Source organism: Podarcis gaigeae (assembly GCF_964106915.1).
Source record: "Podarcis gaigeae genome assembly, chromosome: 7".
Classification (NCBI taxonomy): Eukaryota; Metazoa; Chordata; class Lepidosauria; order Squamata; family Lacertidae; genus Podarcis; species Podarcis gaigeae.
In genome coordinates this window covers 33,361,294-33,378,816 of record NC_139683.1, presented here as the reverse complement: position 1 = coordinate 33,378,816, position 17,523 = coordinate 33,361,294, and the positions used below count along the sequence as shown (strand labels likewise).

At 37.2% G+C, this 17,523-nt stretch overlaps 1 protein-coding gene and 1 long non-coding RNA gene across 22 annotated transcripts in view; one reads left to right on the top strand and one right to left on the bottom strand.

Moving 5' to 3' along the window:
- EYA1 (EYA transcriptional coactivator and phosphatase 1) overlaps nt 1-15,399 on the bottom strand; it is a 92,321-nt gene extending 76,922 nt beyond the window's left edge. For 2 of the 21 annotated variants that reach the window (XM_083748774.1, XM_083748776.1), the window contains exons 1-4: nt 13,092-14,324; nt 7,710-7,759; nt 6,132-6,259; nt 4,765-4,827 (exon numbers count right to left, since the gene is read on the bottom strand). In XM_083748774.1, coding sequence (XP_083604900.1) covers nt 4,765-4,827; nt 6,132-6,255 — 187 coding nt within the window. In that variant the 5' untranslated portion in view covers nt 6,256-6,259; nt 7,710-7,759; nt 13,092-14,324. Of the gene's footprint in view, nt 1-4,764; nt 4,828-6,131; nt 6,260-7,709; nt 7,760-11,600; nt 12,597-12,944; nt 12,984-13,091; nt 14,325-14,394; nt 14,770-15,210 lie in introns of those variants that run through there. The other 19 variants (XM_083748791.1, XM_083748773.1, XM_083748783.1 and 16 more) reach the window with 19 other exon arrangements.
- LOC310849056 lies at nt 13,702-17,053 on the top strand. Its single transcript, XR_014566759.1, has 3 exons — nt 13,702-13,840; nt 15,824-15,878; nt 16,976-17,053. It is a non-coding gene; the product is annotated as an uncharacterized lncRNA (long non-coding RNA).
- The last annotated feature ends 470 nt before the right edge of the window (nt 17,054-17,523 follow it).

Here is a 17,523-nt window from a genome sequence, read left to right as displayed (position 1 = left end):
GAGCAGGCTCAGCCTCCGAACAACACAAAGTATCCCTAAATTTAATCTGAAATTTCTTCCTGTCCACGAATACCCCATAATTTCCCATTCCTTCTTATACTGCAAGGTTTGATAATGGATAACTTCGTGCTAGCATGTATTAAAATAATAATACTGAGCCAGAATGTGTGTATATGTGATATTCAGTGAACATATTATTTTTCTTGGATATTCATAGCACTCTTAATTTATTTATTAGAATTTTCAATTACTTCATTCAAATGCCCCATGTTAGATAACACTTTAAAAATCCACATAAAACCATTGCAATAAGCATATATTAAAGTATGTGGGTGGAATTCAACAGAGCAATGAAGAAATTGTTCTGTCATTTCTGCTTGCTTGATGAAATGACTTCCCCTCTGTCCCTTGTACCTTGGTCGAGGTGGGGAAGTCTTCTGACCTCTCAGAGTGGATTTTTTTCGGGGGGTGAGAATCGTAGGGGGGAAGGACAGAAAGCCCCTTTACACTAGCAGGGGTCCTCAAGCTGGCTTCTACTAGTGGAACAGGGTAGCTGAATCCAGCCTTATATTTTATTATTATTCTATTTTCAATATTTATAGCCCATTCAGATGTGAGAATGGACCAAGTTATAGGGACAGACAGGACCTTTAGTAGGCGCTGCTTTTCTTCCTCTCTAGGACCTGGCAAAGACCCTTATTGATCAACACTGAATTTGTGAGGTGACAGCACCTTCCTCACCATCCCATTGTGATTTGAAAATGAGGGTTCTGATATTTGAACATACAGCATCTCCTGTTAAATTGCTGCACATGTTACTAGGAGAGGAGCAAGAGAAACAAAATCTCGTTCTAGCCGTTCCATAATGACAGTGCTGTGATTGCATGCAAAGGTGTCTGTATGCTCATCTGCGTAAAATATTATTTATGTAGAGTGTGGGCTCCAAAAGAAGAGTAAGTTTTGAAGTCAGAGCCCAAGCTGAAAATGCTTGAGTAACTTTGCCATAAAGGTTTGTATGCTCGTTGTTTATATCTGCACATACTCTGAGAATGCAGAAATTAATTCCACAAATTAAGAATTTAAGGGTTCTTAAATTATTTGTCTAACCAATTTTCAAGGGGTGTGGTATCAAGAACTTTGGTATCAATGAACAGTGGCAACACATATAACTTTTCCTTGATCCATGCTGAGAAAAAAATGTATCTCTTCCTAACATGCCTTAAGTTTTAAAGGAGGTAACAATTCTGATCCCCCCATTTATATCTCTGTATCTTTTCCAGATATTATATAGCAACAGGTATTCTTTTTTATGAATTCCTGTATAAAATGACATGACAGTGTAAAAATACAATAAAATAGATGCACCTTCACAAGTAATGCTTTCAAAGAACAATATATTACTATATGATTTAACTGTGGACAGTTTGTGCAAACACTGCACTGAAATGCTCTTTCAATTAGAAAAAGGGGGAAAGAAAGATGTATCATACACATGTTTAATAAGCTGTTTTATTGTTTTTAAAACAATATTACAAAAAGCCTAATTCCTGCAATAAAAACAAATGCTATCCTTCTTTCCTTAAGATACACAGTAGAATCTAACACCTTGCACCTTCAGTCCAATAAATGAAACATAAAACTTGAGATATGTCTTGCCTATAAAATGACTCATTCAGAAAATGCAAACCATATTCCTTTCAGATCTAAAGAACAACTTTCCCACATGTATTGCCAGAGTTTGTTGCAAAAATGGCTTTTAGGTCAGCTGTCCCAATGTGGGATGTGAAAAGATATAAAGATCAAATACTTGTTGTCTCCTCTTCCAAGCACATATGGCCTCAGAGGCCACCCCAAAAAGTCCCTGACTTCCATAAAAAGTGTTTTGGGTATCATAAACTGATTCAATAGGCAGGTAAACTCAGAAGCTGCAACTTAGAATGCATAGAAACTGCCCCCATAGGTCTTGGATTTCACCCACTGCATTTATTGCCAGGGTGTTAGTATTCTACCACCTAAACTACATTAATTCTTATAAAGCACCCACAGCCACTCCCCAAAAGATCTGTTGGCATCAGAATAATATATTGTGTGTGTTAGGTTCTAAAGTTCAGTGGGTTATCAAGTCCAAGCTGCCTACCCTACAGCAGGATCCCTTTCACAAAATGGATTCATCTTGCGAGCTGTACCTATTGCTCAAGGGGATATTGGGCTAAGGAGTACAGTGTAACTTTCCTGTGAAAGGTATCTATGCCCAATACAACATTGAGCAATATTTCTCACAATAACACGACATAAGCAGGCATATAATAAAAGAAGTAATTGCAACGAAGCAGTACACACGTAAATATAAATCACATACTTAACACATTCCATAACAGCACATACAACAGCCACATATAGTTATCCATTTTCTATTAAAACAAGCCAAACAGAACTTTTAATATCAGCTAGTCTACCACAGTATTAAAACCAACTGACAACTTTAGCACAGTATATATATATATATGCTAATAAAGAGATATATATTCTATAGCAGGTATAGCAGACCAGGTGCACTGCAGACATTATGGACTACAACACCCATCATTCAGTGAGGTTGTTCTTCCTAATTGTGTTTCATAGAATTATAGAATCACAGAGTTGGAAGGGACCACGAAGGCCGTCTAGCGCAACCCCCTGCAATGACGGAATCTCAGCTAAAGCATCCATAACAGATGGCCATCCAACCTCTACTTAAACATCACATTTGCTTAAGTCACATTTCAAATTTCAAGTCACACTTGCACATTGCTGTACACACCAGAGAGGAGGCAGGGATATTTTCAACCAATGTGCATTACCTGTTTTGTTTCCATGCATCTCCACCCTCCTAACTCCTATTCATGAAACTCTCGTCTATGCATATGCAACTCCTGTCTCAAATATACACACCTCAGCTTAACTGCGAAGTGAATGTAGCATACATTTTTTTGATCAGATAGAAGCTGGTAAGGGCTGATGGGCATTGTAGTCCAACATGTATTGAGTGTACTGTTTGCTAGCCGTCGTCTAGAAAGCAATTGAGGAAATGGTTCTCTTTTCTTATTCTGAGAATCATGGCTACTTACATCCTAAAAAGGCACTTCATGCCATTAGCAGTTTGATTTAAACTCAAATTTGCTTATTCCCTTCAGTATTCACATCTTGCACTAGGTAGTTCTATATTGATAGACTGTTGCCAGAATGCCCACTATCTGGTTGAACAATCAAGGCTTTTTGTGCCAATCATGACATCCCATCTTGTATTGGTAAATTCTGTTCACATTCATTATCCACAAAAGTTATTTCTTGGGAAGCACTTATGCAGTTCCACCAACTACCAATTATTATTCCCCCCATATCAGGTATAAGCTACTGTTTTCCAACTTGGCTCAGAGCAAGGCTTGAGAGAGATGAAAACAAAAATTTCGTATATTCCTAACATAAATTTATGGCCCATTAGATGCGGCATACAACTATTTCTATAACTGATTTATTGCAAGAATGGCTAAGTCTCTGTTAAACAACTAAATGAATAAACTTCAGTTGCAACTATACTTAATGCTGAAGTAAATACTTTCATATCCTGATGCCCTTCTGCAGAAATATGTTGAGGATCATGTTAAGAAAGTAACATTTTCCACATACTGCAACAAGGAGTTTCTATAATTTAGTTCATTACTGAACTAATGCTGCAGGAATCAGCACTAAACTTTGATTATACCAGACCACTGGCACCCATCTACATCCCAATTTCTTGCCGTAAAAGGTTAACCACTAAGTGTGAAGTGAAAAATATTAGCTACTAACAGATAGATATCTATCAACCACATCCTCCTGCAGCACATTTGAAAGGAATTAAAGAATATGGGGTTTGGACAGAGCTGTTTTATTTAGTACATTAAAAAAAAAATCAGTGAAAGCAGCTTGACCTGCCTATAATGACATAAAACTTAACTTTACTTCAGAATTAATTTAAAACACATACTGTAACAGGATTAAGATTGCCATAGGAGTAACATCAGAGTTCACATTAGAAACTGATCCATTCTACCATCAGACGTTGACCACCTGACTATTCAGTGACATCTTTCTATCTCACATGCAGCAAACAAGCAGATTACACATTATGTACATTAATTTCAAGAGAAGCACGTGGAAACCAAACACTAACAGCATCTCCATCAATCCTATGATTTTTCAAAATACTTTTATTTAAAGTAAGATTTCCTTTTAATAGTTTATACTCTCTTGCCTGCCTCCAAGTTACTATTACTATCCAACTGTCTGCCCTAGACCATTATTATCCTCTACCCCCAACAGATAAACAAAAGGAAAACAAATAGGGACAAGGGTAATTAATACATCCCAACACACAAAACATCAAATTCATTTTAAGGAGATAAAACAGCTCTCGTGTATTCCTTAGTTACTATATAAGTAATTGTGAAGCAAAGTCCTATCCCGCCTCACAGCAACCGATTTAGAAATTGGCTTTTGTGCTAACATTTTGCTTGAAAACTATATTTATACCCTAACCCCATGCATGCCAAATTGGAAGCTGTAGTGTTCAAGAGAGTTTACCTATGGAAATCATATAAAGGGTTATGACTTTGCTTATTTATCATTGAGGGCAAACCACAGCATTTCCAGTTTTGATTAGATACAATCAGTCAGAACCTTTTAATATTTTGCAAACCTTAAAACGCATGCTAATAACTGTGCATTCACCGTTACTACACAAACCTGCAGTGGTCTGTGTATTAGTATTTAACAACCAGTCTGCAGTGCTGAGCAGAGTCATGTCACCTAAAGGAAAATTGCAAAGAAAATGAAAAAGCTAGTACCTTTTCCACACATGTCCCAAAAGAATATGTACAAAAATGTACAGAAGTTTTCCATTTCTTTTTAAAATTGTTAACTCATTAATTAAAGGGCAGTGCTTCAGGCTGTGTTCCTGCAGTCTACAATCTCTAAAATATAACCTTGATTCAACATCCAGACTAATTTTTGTACCCCTTTTTATTTTTCCTCATTTCCTCATGCACCCACTATCCCTTGCTCTGGGGGATACCTTGCCTGATAAAGACTTGGGGAAATCACAATTTCATAACATATTGGTTGGTCCTATTAAAGGAGTTATTTTTCTCCTTACCAGTGCACCATTTTCCTCTTTACTTGGAGCCATCACATTAAAACTTAACTTCGATGTAAGTGTGTTTATCAACAGGAAAAGTTTTCTGGATTTTGTTAAGATAAAACAGTATGCTTACATTCCAATTTTAAAATCAGAAGTCAGTGGTGTATGTGCACACAAAAAAAGATAAACAGCACAGCCCTCTGCATGTCTGGAATCAAGTCTCTGTGTTTAAAGATCTTTATTCACAGGTAAGTATGCTATGACTACATCCTCAATCAGATGTCTTTATCCAAAAGGCAGTGGTCAGTCATTAATATTGACTAAGGTTGCAATCCTAAAGATACAAATTTGCATTATTTTAATTTAGAGAAAGGGGACAAAAATGGTCTATCTGACAAAATACAATGCAGCTCCATTAGATTTAGAGGGAATGGAGGCTAAACGTATAATCTGATAACCCAAATAGTCTTCAGTTAGAACTCAGACCAAAAAAATGTTTTGGGTAAAGGGCATGGGAATGGTAGATAAATGAATAACTCATTTGACAGATGTTTCTCATCACTGTCATTGCTATAGTCAAACTTCAGTAAGTGCCCATGAATAACCCTTGGAATGTTATCTAGTTATACAGTATTTCATATCTAATAGAAAGGTAAGGCCTAGCTATCTGAGGTGGTAAACTAGTGTGTAAAGGCTCTACCAGTTCAGTTTCCAGATGGGAGCTCCTCCATCCAAAATAATAGTGAAATCCACCAGATAGAAAGCTAGCTGACAGGAAGCTGAAGGATACTTTCCCTGACATGCTGTTTTGTCTATGTGCATAAGACAGTTGTTGTATGAAGGATTATTCTGTCATGAAAGCCCCCACCTTTAGTCCGAAGTGGCATAGTCCAGACACACATTTACCATCTCAGTGAAAACTGAGGTCTAAAGTAAACCCATCATATGACAAAAAACCCCACCAACAACTCACCTTCTGTGCCATTGGGTGTCATGGAATTATTATTTATGTGAGAATTATCAAGTTTTGGACCATTGGGAGATTCACTACTACCACTTAGTCGACTATGAGGGCTGGCTAGATCCTGCATTTCCATAGACCTAAAAAAAAAAGTGAGTAGAAAAATTGACTACTGCTTTCAGATCTGACTGTGGAAGTACAACCCATGTCCTACCATTGATTTTACTATTTCATATACATTATTACTTCCTTAGTTTGCCTTACATTTTTGAGTCGTTTCATACACTCATTTCATAATGGCTCTGTATAATACACAATCCTTAACAGATTTAAAATACATTTATACCTGCTTGTCTACACATTTTTATAAAGCACAAAATTAGAGACAAAAATTAAAATGCATTGAAAAGCACATCCCAAGTGCAATACAGTCACACTGTTCGCTTGCATATAATTTACCACCCAATTACGATTTAATGGGCCTCCAAACCAAATAAAACACTTGAAGCAATAGTTGAACCTACGCTCAACTGACAAGGAATGAGATATTCCTGATGTATGTGTTTACTCTGGCAAACTACTTAATTGTTCTTCTGTTTCCGTTGAAACAAATGCAGCATTAAAACATTATTATGTCTGCTCTCTTGTTTGCTTTGTGGATTACATAAAGCGTGCCCAATTGAAAAGGGATAAGGCCAATATACAGTGAATCCATACAGGCATTAGTATGCCTTAGCACTTTGCAGTACTTGAACTGTCACTTAAAGTGAAACAAGAACAGAATCAGTGCAAATTGTCAATATTTTATAGAATATATTGCCTCACTTGTATCTTAACTGTGCTTACGATTCCTGATCATAATAGCTTTTATAATACTCAACTTCCATTAGATTTATACTGAATAGAAGATCTGCATAATATAGTTAAGGGGCAATGTTCAAATCATGTACTCTAGAATAAGGGCCCTTCGGCATGAAGAAAGTTTTGGAATACTTGATTCATTTCTATGTAATGAAGTATCAGTTTGCATTAAGCCCAAAGTTTACAATATGCTAACATATTTTGCTTTCGTAATATTTTTGGATTAAATATTATCAGGAAAAGTTTGCACAGTATACTTGAAGCTGTGCACCTCCTTAAGAGTAAACCCCACTCAACTCAGTGGAATTTACTGCCAAGGAAGCGTGCACAGAATTCCATTGCACATTTTCTAACATAAATATGTATTTTACTTTCCACAGTTATATTGCTTTCACACTACAAATTTTCTCACTAATAATGCTCCATTTAAAAATTACCAGTTGGAGTCCTTTTAAATGCTAGACTACTGGTGTTACTTTCATGAGCAAATCCAAACAATTTTAAAATACACAGAAGTGTATACATGAATTATAAAACATTTTAGTGCTGAGTAGAACCTTTATTTAAAAGTACATATTTCAATTACTTCCCAAAGCAGTGAAACAATATTCTCCAGTTTAAAATGAACAACAATCAAATATCATTCATATGTCTTTCACATGGAGTAAAATAACTTCATTCTAAGTACTTTTTCCCCCTACAGAAAGGCCACTTTGATCTTATCCTTACCTGCAAATGGATGAAACAGCAACATCTGAACTGGTTTGGGATTTTTGCACCTGCAAACCAGGGACACAAATAGAAGCCTCTGTTATTCTACGTTCATGTCAGGTCTTAATCTAACTAAACAAAGAAATCTTCCTGGGGATGGTAATGCTGTCTTTTAACCAAAAGAGAAGGAGGGGGTTACTGCTGCAGTGAAAGACATATTGTCTTTAAATTGAAGCCTCAACTGTTGTTTCCTCCAGCAGGTCTATCCCACCCCCCTTGCCCATGTCATGGGGAAGGCAGCCAAATGACGGGATAGTGATTCATCACTGGCCTATGACAGCTGCACACTGAATTTCCCCTCCCCCAATCAACATGCAAAGCAGTCTTGCTAAGGTAGTTTAGGAAGAGGTGCCTGGGTAAGGTAGCTATTAACAGAGAAAATATATCTAGCAAAGGGAAGAAGCTCCCTAATGCTCTCCCCCAGCATCCTCTGAAGATCTTTCAGTTTTTGTTATCACTGGCTGAAACACATCACCCTCCCACTCCTTTAACTCTTGACAGTCTCTTATCCTTATCATGTTAGTTTTCATCCCTCCCTCCTCCTTCCACTCCGTCATTTAAGTTTGCAAGTCCAGTTTCCAGCCAACTTTGAAGACTGCAAACCAACCCTGAAGGATTTAAAGTCAAATGCAATGCTATGCTCCTATAATTTGACTGAAAGTTCCTGAATGTTTATGTTTATCTAGGCCAGAAATTCCCCTTCCTCTTATCTGCACCTCTCCCCACAATCAAGTTAAACTAAAAAGGAAGAGCATACACTTCAGAATGAATGAATACGAGCAGTACGCAAAAATATATTTCTAAAATGAACTCCGTGGTCATGAATTGCTCTTTTGCATTCTCTGTGAATGTACACTCTTTGGACTAGGGTGGGCGAGAGATTCAATAATGTTTGAAATCTAGACCCTCACTGGTTTAGTGCAGTGCTGTTGCATGTTATTAAAAAATGTGTAAGGTTGTGTTTAAATGAATAGCCTTTGATACCAGTTTCCACACACACACACAAACACACACACATACACACACATACACACACACGCCAAAAAAGCCACTAACAACTGCCAGCAGGTGATAAAGCCCAGGTGAAGACTGGCTGCTGGCTTGAAAGCACAAACAAAACTTCCCCAGCAAGGACATACATTGTCTAAATGTCTGAATTCAGAATTCCACCCAACCTGAACTGACATCTCTTACATGATCACAGAACAAAGACAAGCAAGATGAGGCATTTTAAGTGCCATAAAAGTCATCCAGGAAAATCTCACTTGTGTGCCTCTAGTTTTTGTTATTTTTAATCACAGACAGAATTACTACTTTAGCAGGAGTACACCACTCGTATAAGCAGCCAGACAACATATAATGTTACACACAATAGCAGAAAGCATGTACTAACACAGATAGGAAAATTGTAACTCTCCCCCCACCAAAGGTATTTAAAATGCTGCATAGTGTGCTTTTTAATAGACCATAGCAAACCAAATCAAACTGGAGTATGAAATGTGTATTTGCAACAGCTAAGACATTTTTTAAAAAGGAAAATACAAAGGACTCAAGTGTAAGATGGAAACTTTTTACTCTTAACCCTAGACACTGCGGTAGAATGGCTTTAGGATATGTTCTCTCCTTGTACTTCTGTACACCTTTAATAAATTATAGGAGGGAACGATGCATACTTAACAGTTATCTCTTATTAACAATATGGAGGGCCATTTAAATATAATAATTTTAATTGAACTTCTAGTGATATGTATTAATGTTTTGTATATTATTTTGCTGATGTTATAGAATATAATTGGTCAATTACAGACAATGAACAAAAATTGTTCTGAAAATAGATAATGAAATATTCTATTACCTCTGTTATTAAATAACTACTAGTGTGTATATATCTCATATGCTGCAGATATTAGCATATCTTTTTAAGATTCTATAAGCTATGAGAGTTCATATCCAAGACCTTCATTTTCATTCGTCATACTTCAGTTACAGTCCTTTTCCTATTAAGGATTATTTAAACCATGTGTTGTGTGTTATGGTATTTAAAAATGATTCTTTAATCAAAATAACTTTAAAACTACTAATCCTTACTTAGATTGGTCAAGTGAATCCACATAGTGGTACAGGAAAAATAAATCTACTCTCAAGAATGCAAATGCAGACAACAATTAGACACAGATGTTGGTGAAATTAGTTACAATTTACAAAATGCTACACTTTACATGCTTTCAGTTTTTTATGCAGGATGCGAAATTACAGTGCAGTGAGTAACTGCACTTAGGATGCCCAGTTTTTGGAAAGCAACATACGGTATGTATGAATAGCGTTTCACCGTTACTGCTACAATAATATGTCTGCATCTACTGTCATCTAATACAGCCTTAACCAACAAAGTATATGGTCTTCTATGGCTCATTAATTATTACACAAGTAGGAAGATTACAGCAATAATTAAAATTTACTCAAGAAAGAATACTTTAAAAATGGGAAGGAGAATTGCTACAATGAGCAAATGCCATGCACAGGGAAATCAGGCCAACAATATTTTAAATAAAACTTACTGCTCCTTATGAATAATCACATGATTACTACTTAGGAGGTGGCTTTAAAAGGCTAAAAGATGTTTGACTAACATTGCCTCTTAGTATTTCTAAAATGAAAAAGAAAGGATTGTGATAGCAAAGCTACTAGCATCTTAAATAACACCAAAATGACATTTAAGTATCTTAAAGCAGTAACGTCTAATTCTGATTAGTTAATGAGATCTTTTAATTTTGGGTTTTTTCTAATTAAATTTATAATTCTTCACAGATGTAGGTTTTGTTGATGTTCAATTTGTCGCTCTCATTTTGTTAAACCTCACATAGTACTCCACCAATCCACTGAATAGCCACATTAAATCTGTTAATACCATGCTCTTCAACCCCAGAAATTATTTCCAGAAGGCAAACTTGCTTTGAGAGATCATCAAACAAGACTTAAGGTACACATTTTATCACATTTTCCCTACCACAGAGCTCAAGATGCAGAAGAAAATTCATGACTTTTGCACTGTTTATTATACTTTGGTAAATTACAAATCAAAAGCATCTGACAGAAAATCATGTATGAAGCCAAAAAGTTAATAATGTTCTGTGAAAAGTAAACTGTAAATGGGAAGGGATTCTAAATCTCAGCACCATAGAACAAATAAAATGTAGGTACTTGTCTAAATTATTGGTTTTCCAGACTTTTTTTCACTTGCTAGAAGCAATTCTTATAAAATGACTATAATTTAGAACATTTCTTCCAGCTGAAAGAAAAAAATCAAAGTAAAAAATGCTATGCTTATTCAAACAAATATAGCTCACATGTGAGTTAGTAACTTACTTTCAACCACAGTTGTGATCTAAACCAGAAATCGTAAAGACAATGGGAACTTTCTAATCATATTTTTTTATATCTGAAACTGCATTTTTTTCCGCAAAGTTAACATCTTTAACATAAAACATTGATAGAAATGGAAATTTAAAAAATGAAGAAAACCACAATTCTTAACTTCAGTATTTTACAAAACCCTGCCAATCTTCAATAAGGGCTACCTCCAAATGCTAAAGTATTTAAATGCACTTTTTTAAACCATGTGCTTTAAAACTGTAACCATATTATTAAAACTAGATTAAATTAGTGCATCAATCCCCCAAACAGAATATTATAATGATAATCTCCCTAAATACATCTGAAATTTTGACATATCACTGAAATTTAAAAACAGAAGACATATGTCATTGTGACAATGCTTCTGAAACAACATAAATGTAACTTTGAAGTTGCAATCTTAAAGTCTCTTATTTTGTACACAATGGTACTTACTTCCAAGTAAACATGCCCAGCACTACATCATATGTTGCACTTTGTGTAACAACTTTTTAGTTACTATTAAACATTCAACAAAACCCCACTCATTTGTTCCCTCTCATTTGGATCTGTGTTAACCCCTGCTGCGACCACCACAACTGAAACAATGGCTTGTTTTTTTAAAAAAGAAATCTGTCACTGTGCTGGGTTTTCAGCTTCCTAAAGCTAAAGATAGGTCATTAAGCAACAAAGCTGAACCTCAGGTAATGCCAAAATTCCATTAATATGTATTTTATACACACGCAGCATCATGCATTTATGAAATCCATAATTCTCTTGAGGCTAGTAGAAAGAAACCTCCAAGAAACCTTAAAATGCAGATTCCAGAAAGTATGCATGAAGGGGAGGGGGAAGAGAGACAAAAAACAAAACAAAACAGTCACACACACACACACACACACACACCCCATTCTGATGATCTAAAAAAATTATCCTAAAGCTGACCATCTGGACTTTCCTTTCATTAAAAGATAAACTTACATTTATTATCGGCTTTAAAAGTGACTTCTGCACTCCCGCTCCCCATTAAAGTGCACCTAAAATTTGGGCTCGAGGGTAATTTTATATAATTTGATGGCTGGTTGTTGTTTTTTTGGATTTTTTTTAAGAATATTTTGACGTTCATAAAACAGCTTCAAGAAAAACATTCTTATAAATTTCGTAAGGAGATTCATAAACATGATGTAAAGTATGCCTGGGCTTTAAAGAGGTCGTTTCCTAATTCGAAGTGTTGAGTTTCCAGCAGTACCTAACGTCATATATAATATTGTCAGGGAGCTGTTTATTTTGCCATTTTGATAAAGCCCTCCTTTAAGGTTCAGCAGAGCTTTGCCAGCATTTAAACATATTAAGCAGGATTTCCTGCTTCGGCAAGAGCTGTCAGTCTCTGCCATATGTGCCCCTTTCTCTTTTCTTCTGAATTCTTGTGCCTTTTAGCCAGGTCTATAAAAATTCATAGAATATATGAATATATATATAATCACTCAGCATTGTGTTCTTTATTTTCAGTGACCCTCGAACACTTTAGAAAACCCAAACACAAGGCACAAAACGCAAGTTGAACACAAATAAAGAGCTGAGAGCCATGTAGCATCTGATTTGTGGGGAGGCTACGAAGCGAACCGGGAAACACAATTAACTGCAAAAAGTGACGTATATTAGATATTAATTGGAGGTGGGAGTTGCGGGGGGGGGGGAGAGATAGACAGAGAGAGAGAGAGACAGACAGACAGACAAAAAGAAAAACGTGCAGGAGATCCAGGCGTGGAAGATTACTGAGATTCTTGGAAAAGTACAAACTTGTTTTGCAAACAGGCCACGGACGAAGGTGCTTTTCGTCTGAAAGCAAAAACAAAAACAAAAAAGTGTCCTCTCTCCCTGTTTTGCAAGATGGGGCAGCTGTTGTCAAATCCATGCACTTTTTGAAACAGCCGGGTTCGTACTTACAGTGAACGGCTTTGCTGCATCCACCAAGTATTATGGGCTGCCTTCGCGCTGGCGCTTAACTTAAAGCCCAACCAACCGTTGCTCACATAGTTTTGTTTTGGTTGTTGTTGTTTTTTTTAAATTCCTAGGTGAAAAGCTCTCTCTCTCTATAGCCTAGTTTGGGCTTAAAAAAAAAAAGTTTTTACTTTTTATTTTATTTTTTAAGTTCCCCCTCGACCAGAAGCGCAGCTCAATCTGGAGGGAAAAAAATCCGAGTTGAGAGCAGAGGGTGGCTGAGGAGCGAGCGAGAGGCTGACTGGACTGACTGACTTCTGTTGCTGTTCTTGCTGCTGCTGCCGCCGCCGCCGCCGCAAGCTGTGCCTGCCAAGCGAGTGTGTGTGTGTGAGAGAGAGAGAGAGAGAGAGAGAGAGGTGGGGTGGCTGTGGGGAGCGGAGCTGAGGGAGGGCGCTGTGTCTTCGGCGAAGAAATTGAAAACAGCCACCGAGGGCTTTCCCAGGAAGGCTTAAAGTCGGAAGTGGCACCGAGGGGCCCGTCTCCGGCAGCGGCAGCACCCAGCTCTGAGGAGGACGCCGCCGCCGCTCCGAAATTCCCGCTCAAACGCCGCTTCGGGAAGAAGCCGCGGCGCGCGCGCTCTCTCTCTCCCGCTCGGCTCCTCAGCGAAGGCGGCCGAAGATATTATCTGTGGGGAGGCTGAGCAGACAAAGGAGCGGCAGCAGCCCAATCTTCATCTCTTCCCCCTCTCCATATAGGTGGTTTTATATTTTATTTTTTTGCCCAGTCTTGTAGGTCTGCCTCGAGGCTTCTCTCTCTCTCTCTCTCTCTCTTTCTCTTTCCTTCTCCCCCTTTTGTTTATTTGTAATGCAAACCACAGCTATTCTCTTGTCCTTAAAAAATAAATAAATGCTAACACAATCGAACCGAGAGAGCCCTGGGCTGGCTTGCCTCAGAGGCAAACCTTTGCTGGCGAGCAGTTTGGGTATGCAAATGAAGGATCCCGCGGTATGCGAATAAACAGCTGTGGGGGAAGAATGCGGCCCGAGCGCGCCCTGTCAAGAAGCGCGCGAGATTGCTCTCACTCACTCATTCTCTCTCTCTCTCTGCTGCTGCTTCTGAGGCACCATCACCACCAAACCATTTATAGCTTCGGAGAAGAGGCACGGGAAAGCCAGTTCTCCACCTTCCGAGCAAGAGAGAGCATAATTAGCTTTCCTCAGCCGAGAGCCTTGGGGGATATTGGGGGGGGGGGGGCGGCGGATTTAAGCCCCTCTGAACGGGGCAGTTTCTTTTAAGTGAGGCTTCTTACGAGAAGCCCGAAGCGGACGACAAAACGCGGGATCCAGCCGGGAGAAGCTCCATAAGGAAGGGGACGATCGAGTCCACTCTTTACAAAAATAATAATAATAATAATATCACGCAACATTCACGTCTGAACTTGACTTGGGCGCGCGTAGCAGATTCGTCCTCTGCTGCGTAAGGAAAGGGGCAAAAATATCCACATAAAAAGTCAGTTCAGAAATATTTAACCTACACTAAACCCTGCCCTGTGCCAACATCAAGCAATCTGACACGATAACCACAAACCTTTCAACAGTTCATAATGTGCAGATACAAATGATGGTGGGCAAAATGAATCATTTAAACACACTTCGACTTGGATTTCATTTTTAGAGCAATTGCACCTCATCCTTATTCATACTTGGTGGTGCACAGTGTCTTTTTACATTAATTGTGTTTTTATCTGTTCTTTGTAAACATAAAAACTCAAGCTAGGAAAGAATCTAGTGGGAATATTTTTGGTAACTGATCGTCTTTTTAAAAGAATGATATTTTAATACAATTACCATTCTTCAAAAAATCGAACTACACATCACCAGAGAAGCACTGCCCCCCACCCACAATAACAGAGTTATCCTGAGCTATTTAAACCAATCTCACCATAAGATATACATTTATAAATAAGCACAGCCTCCTCCACAATACAAATAATTTTCTCACAAGATAAACACTGTGAATTGTACACATAACTTACTTATACAAGTTCAAATGCCCTAGCTGGTTTCCGATTCACATTCATAATTTTGTTTCAGACTCTGTTATCATATATTGAGTATAGCCTTACCTTCCATTAACAAACTTTGTGATTGAAAACAACTCTCATAAATAGAAAATACCTTCTGGCTGCAATGTCCAGCTGATACACATTCTGAAGAATATCAATAAAACTTTCCACCAAGCAAAAAAGTTGTGCCTAACAGTCTTAAGCTGATACACCAAGGGTCTCTATTTGCTTAGCGCTGGCAAAAAAATAAAAAATCATGGGATAGACACCTACCATATATGGAAGGTTAAGGTCAAAATCCACATATTTCTATTGGATCTGTTAATGGAGCCAGTATAAACAGAGATGCTTGCCTTCTTTATATCGCTTAAACGTCATACTCAAAGTGTTCTTTATAATGGTTCATTAAACTGCACTAGAAATAAATTTATTTGCAATATTTTAATTTTATTAGGCAAGATTTTACAAAAATGAAATCCTTATACTTACTATGACACAAGGAATAGCCATTGCTTTGGGCTTTATTTTCATTCTAAGCAATCTGTTAAAAGAATATGTTATTGATGTTTATCAGCATAAATTTGTTTCTCCAGCACACTGTTAAAATGAAAACATTAGAAAAGTTGGTACACATTGTATGTAGATAACTATTAAACCTTGCTTTCTTCCCCAGAAACACACAACTGCTGGAAATAATTTTGCAAATATGCAAAGAATAAAAAAGTGAGGCAATGTACCAAGCCTGATATATTTCTACTATACAAATACAATACTAACCCAGTCTCTTCCCCCCCCCCGCCCCCGCCAAAGATACAGTTTTATTAACTACATTAAGGCTGCAAGCCTACATACACTAACATGGGAGTAAGTTTTACTGAACTCAGTGGGGCTTACTTCTGAGTAGTCATGTATCAAATTGCTCTTTCATAGGTTTTACAATAGATACTAAAGCAATTGCTTTCCATGCTTAAATTTTGTGTTGAAATCATTTGAAGGTTACACGATGAATTCAGTCTGAATGTATCCAATGTCAAAATCATTTATACTCAAATATGTATTTACAGTGGTTGACAGACAAGTAGCTAATTATATGTACAAGATAGATATATTCAAGTCTGGAAAGACTAATCTACCTTGGATTTGCAAGATATTCATTGGTGAACATTTTAATAATCCTTTAGTAAAGCATTCATTCATACTTCATACAGCGAGTAGAGATATAAAGGATCATAGCTTTGTAGGTCTGTGTTAAACTCCTGATCTGACTATTTGTATATAATTATTTGACAAAATGCCAGTAGAATCTGAAAAAATACCTGTTTCAGCATAAGCATTCCTTTTTAAATGTACTTTACAAACCACAGATTTGCTATTGGAGGCCAATTTTTCAGCAAGGGTAAAATAAGCTCTGTTTGATTTCACTATGAGCCTTATTTATATTATGTGAAGCGCCCTTCTTGACTTTATATGAGCAGATTCCTGGGTTCTGCATAGGGAAGTGTGTTGATTTTCATACATTGTTTCTGCTCTTAATGTCACCAAGGTCCAATCAACCCTCTGCAATTCACAGTTCTTGCATGCAACTTATCTGGCACTAAATTATATTAATATCAGTAGGACTTAATCCAACACATGCATTTAAGATCAAGGTGTTGGACAATGATCCTGAAACTTTATAGCCTGTGATCCCAAGCAAGGACATGCTCTTCTACTAATATCAATGGAAATTATTTCTTTATATGCCTTTTAAGCTTGAGAAGTCTGAAAAAAGCATTCTAAAATCCCACTGATATGCTTATTATTTATTTGTCTAATAAATTTTCAGACATGTTACTGGAGAAGACTCCTCCTGAGGAGACATAGCTAGGGTTTTGTTTTGTTTTGTTAAAAAAATACAAAATACAATAAAGCAATAAAAAAGTCAAATGGTGTCAATTTTTTTAAACCACCCTCCAATCCAGAAATTTTCAAAGCCATTCACAATAACTCATAAGACATAGTAAAATAACATTAATCAATAAATATAGAAGAGAAAAGTTTTTTTAAAAAATTCAAATCACATGCCAACTGCTGGTTTGAACTAGAAGTTTTCACCTGACTCTTAAAAATCTACAGGGAAGAACTCTAGCAGGCTCCTCTAGGAAAGGAAAGCATAGAGCAGGCCCCACAACCAAGAAGGCCCTGTTGTATGTCCTTCCCAACAGACACAGAAGTTGGTCCTCTCCTGCAAATCTCAGCAAACGAATTTCGAAAGCCGAAGAGTTTGATATTTAGCAGCATTTTGCATCACTTGCAAAAGGTGAAACGAAGGCAATACATTTGCTTAAGGCATCTTCAAATTATATCCTGCCATCTCTGAAATCCTTAAAGAGC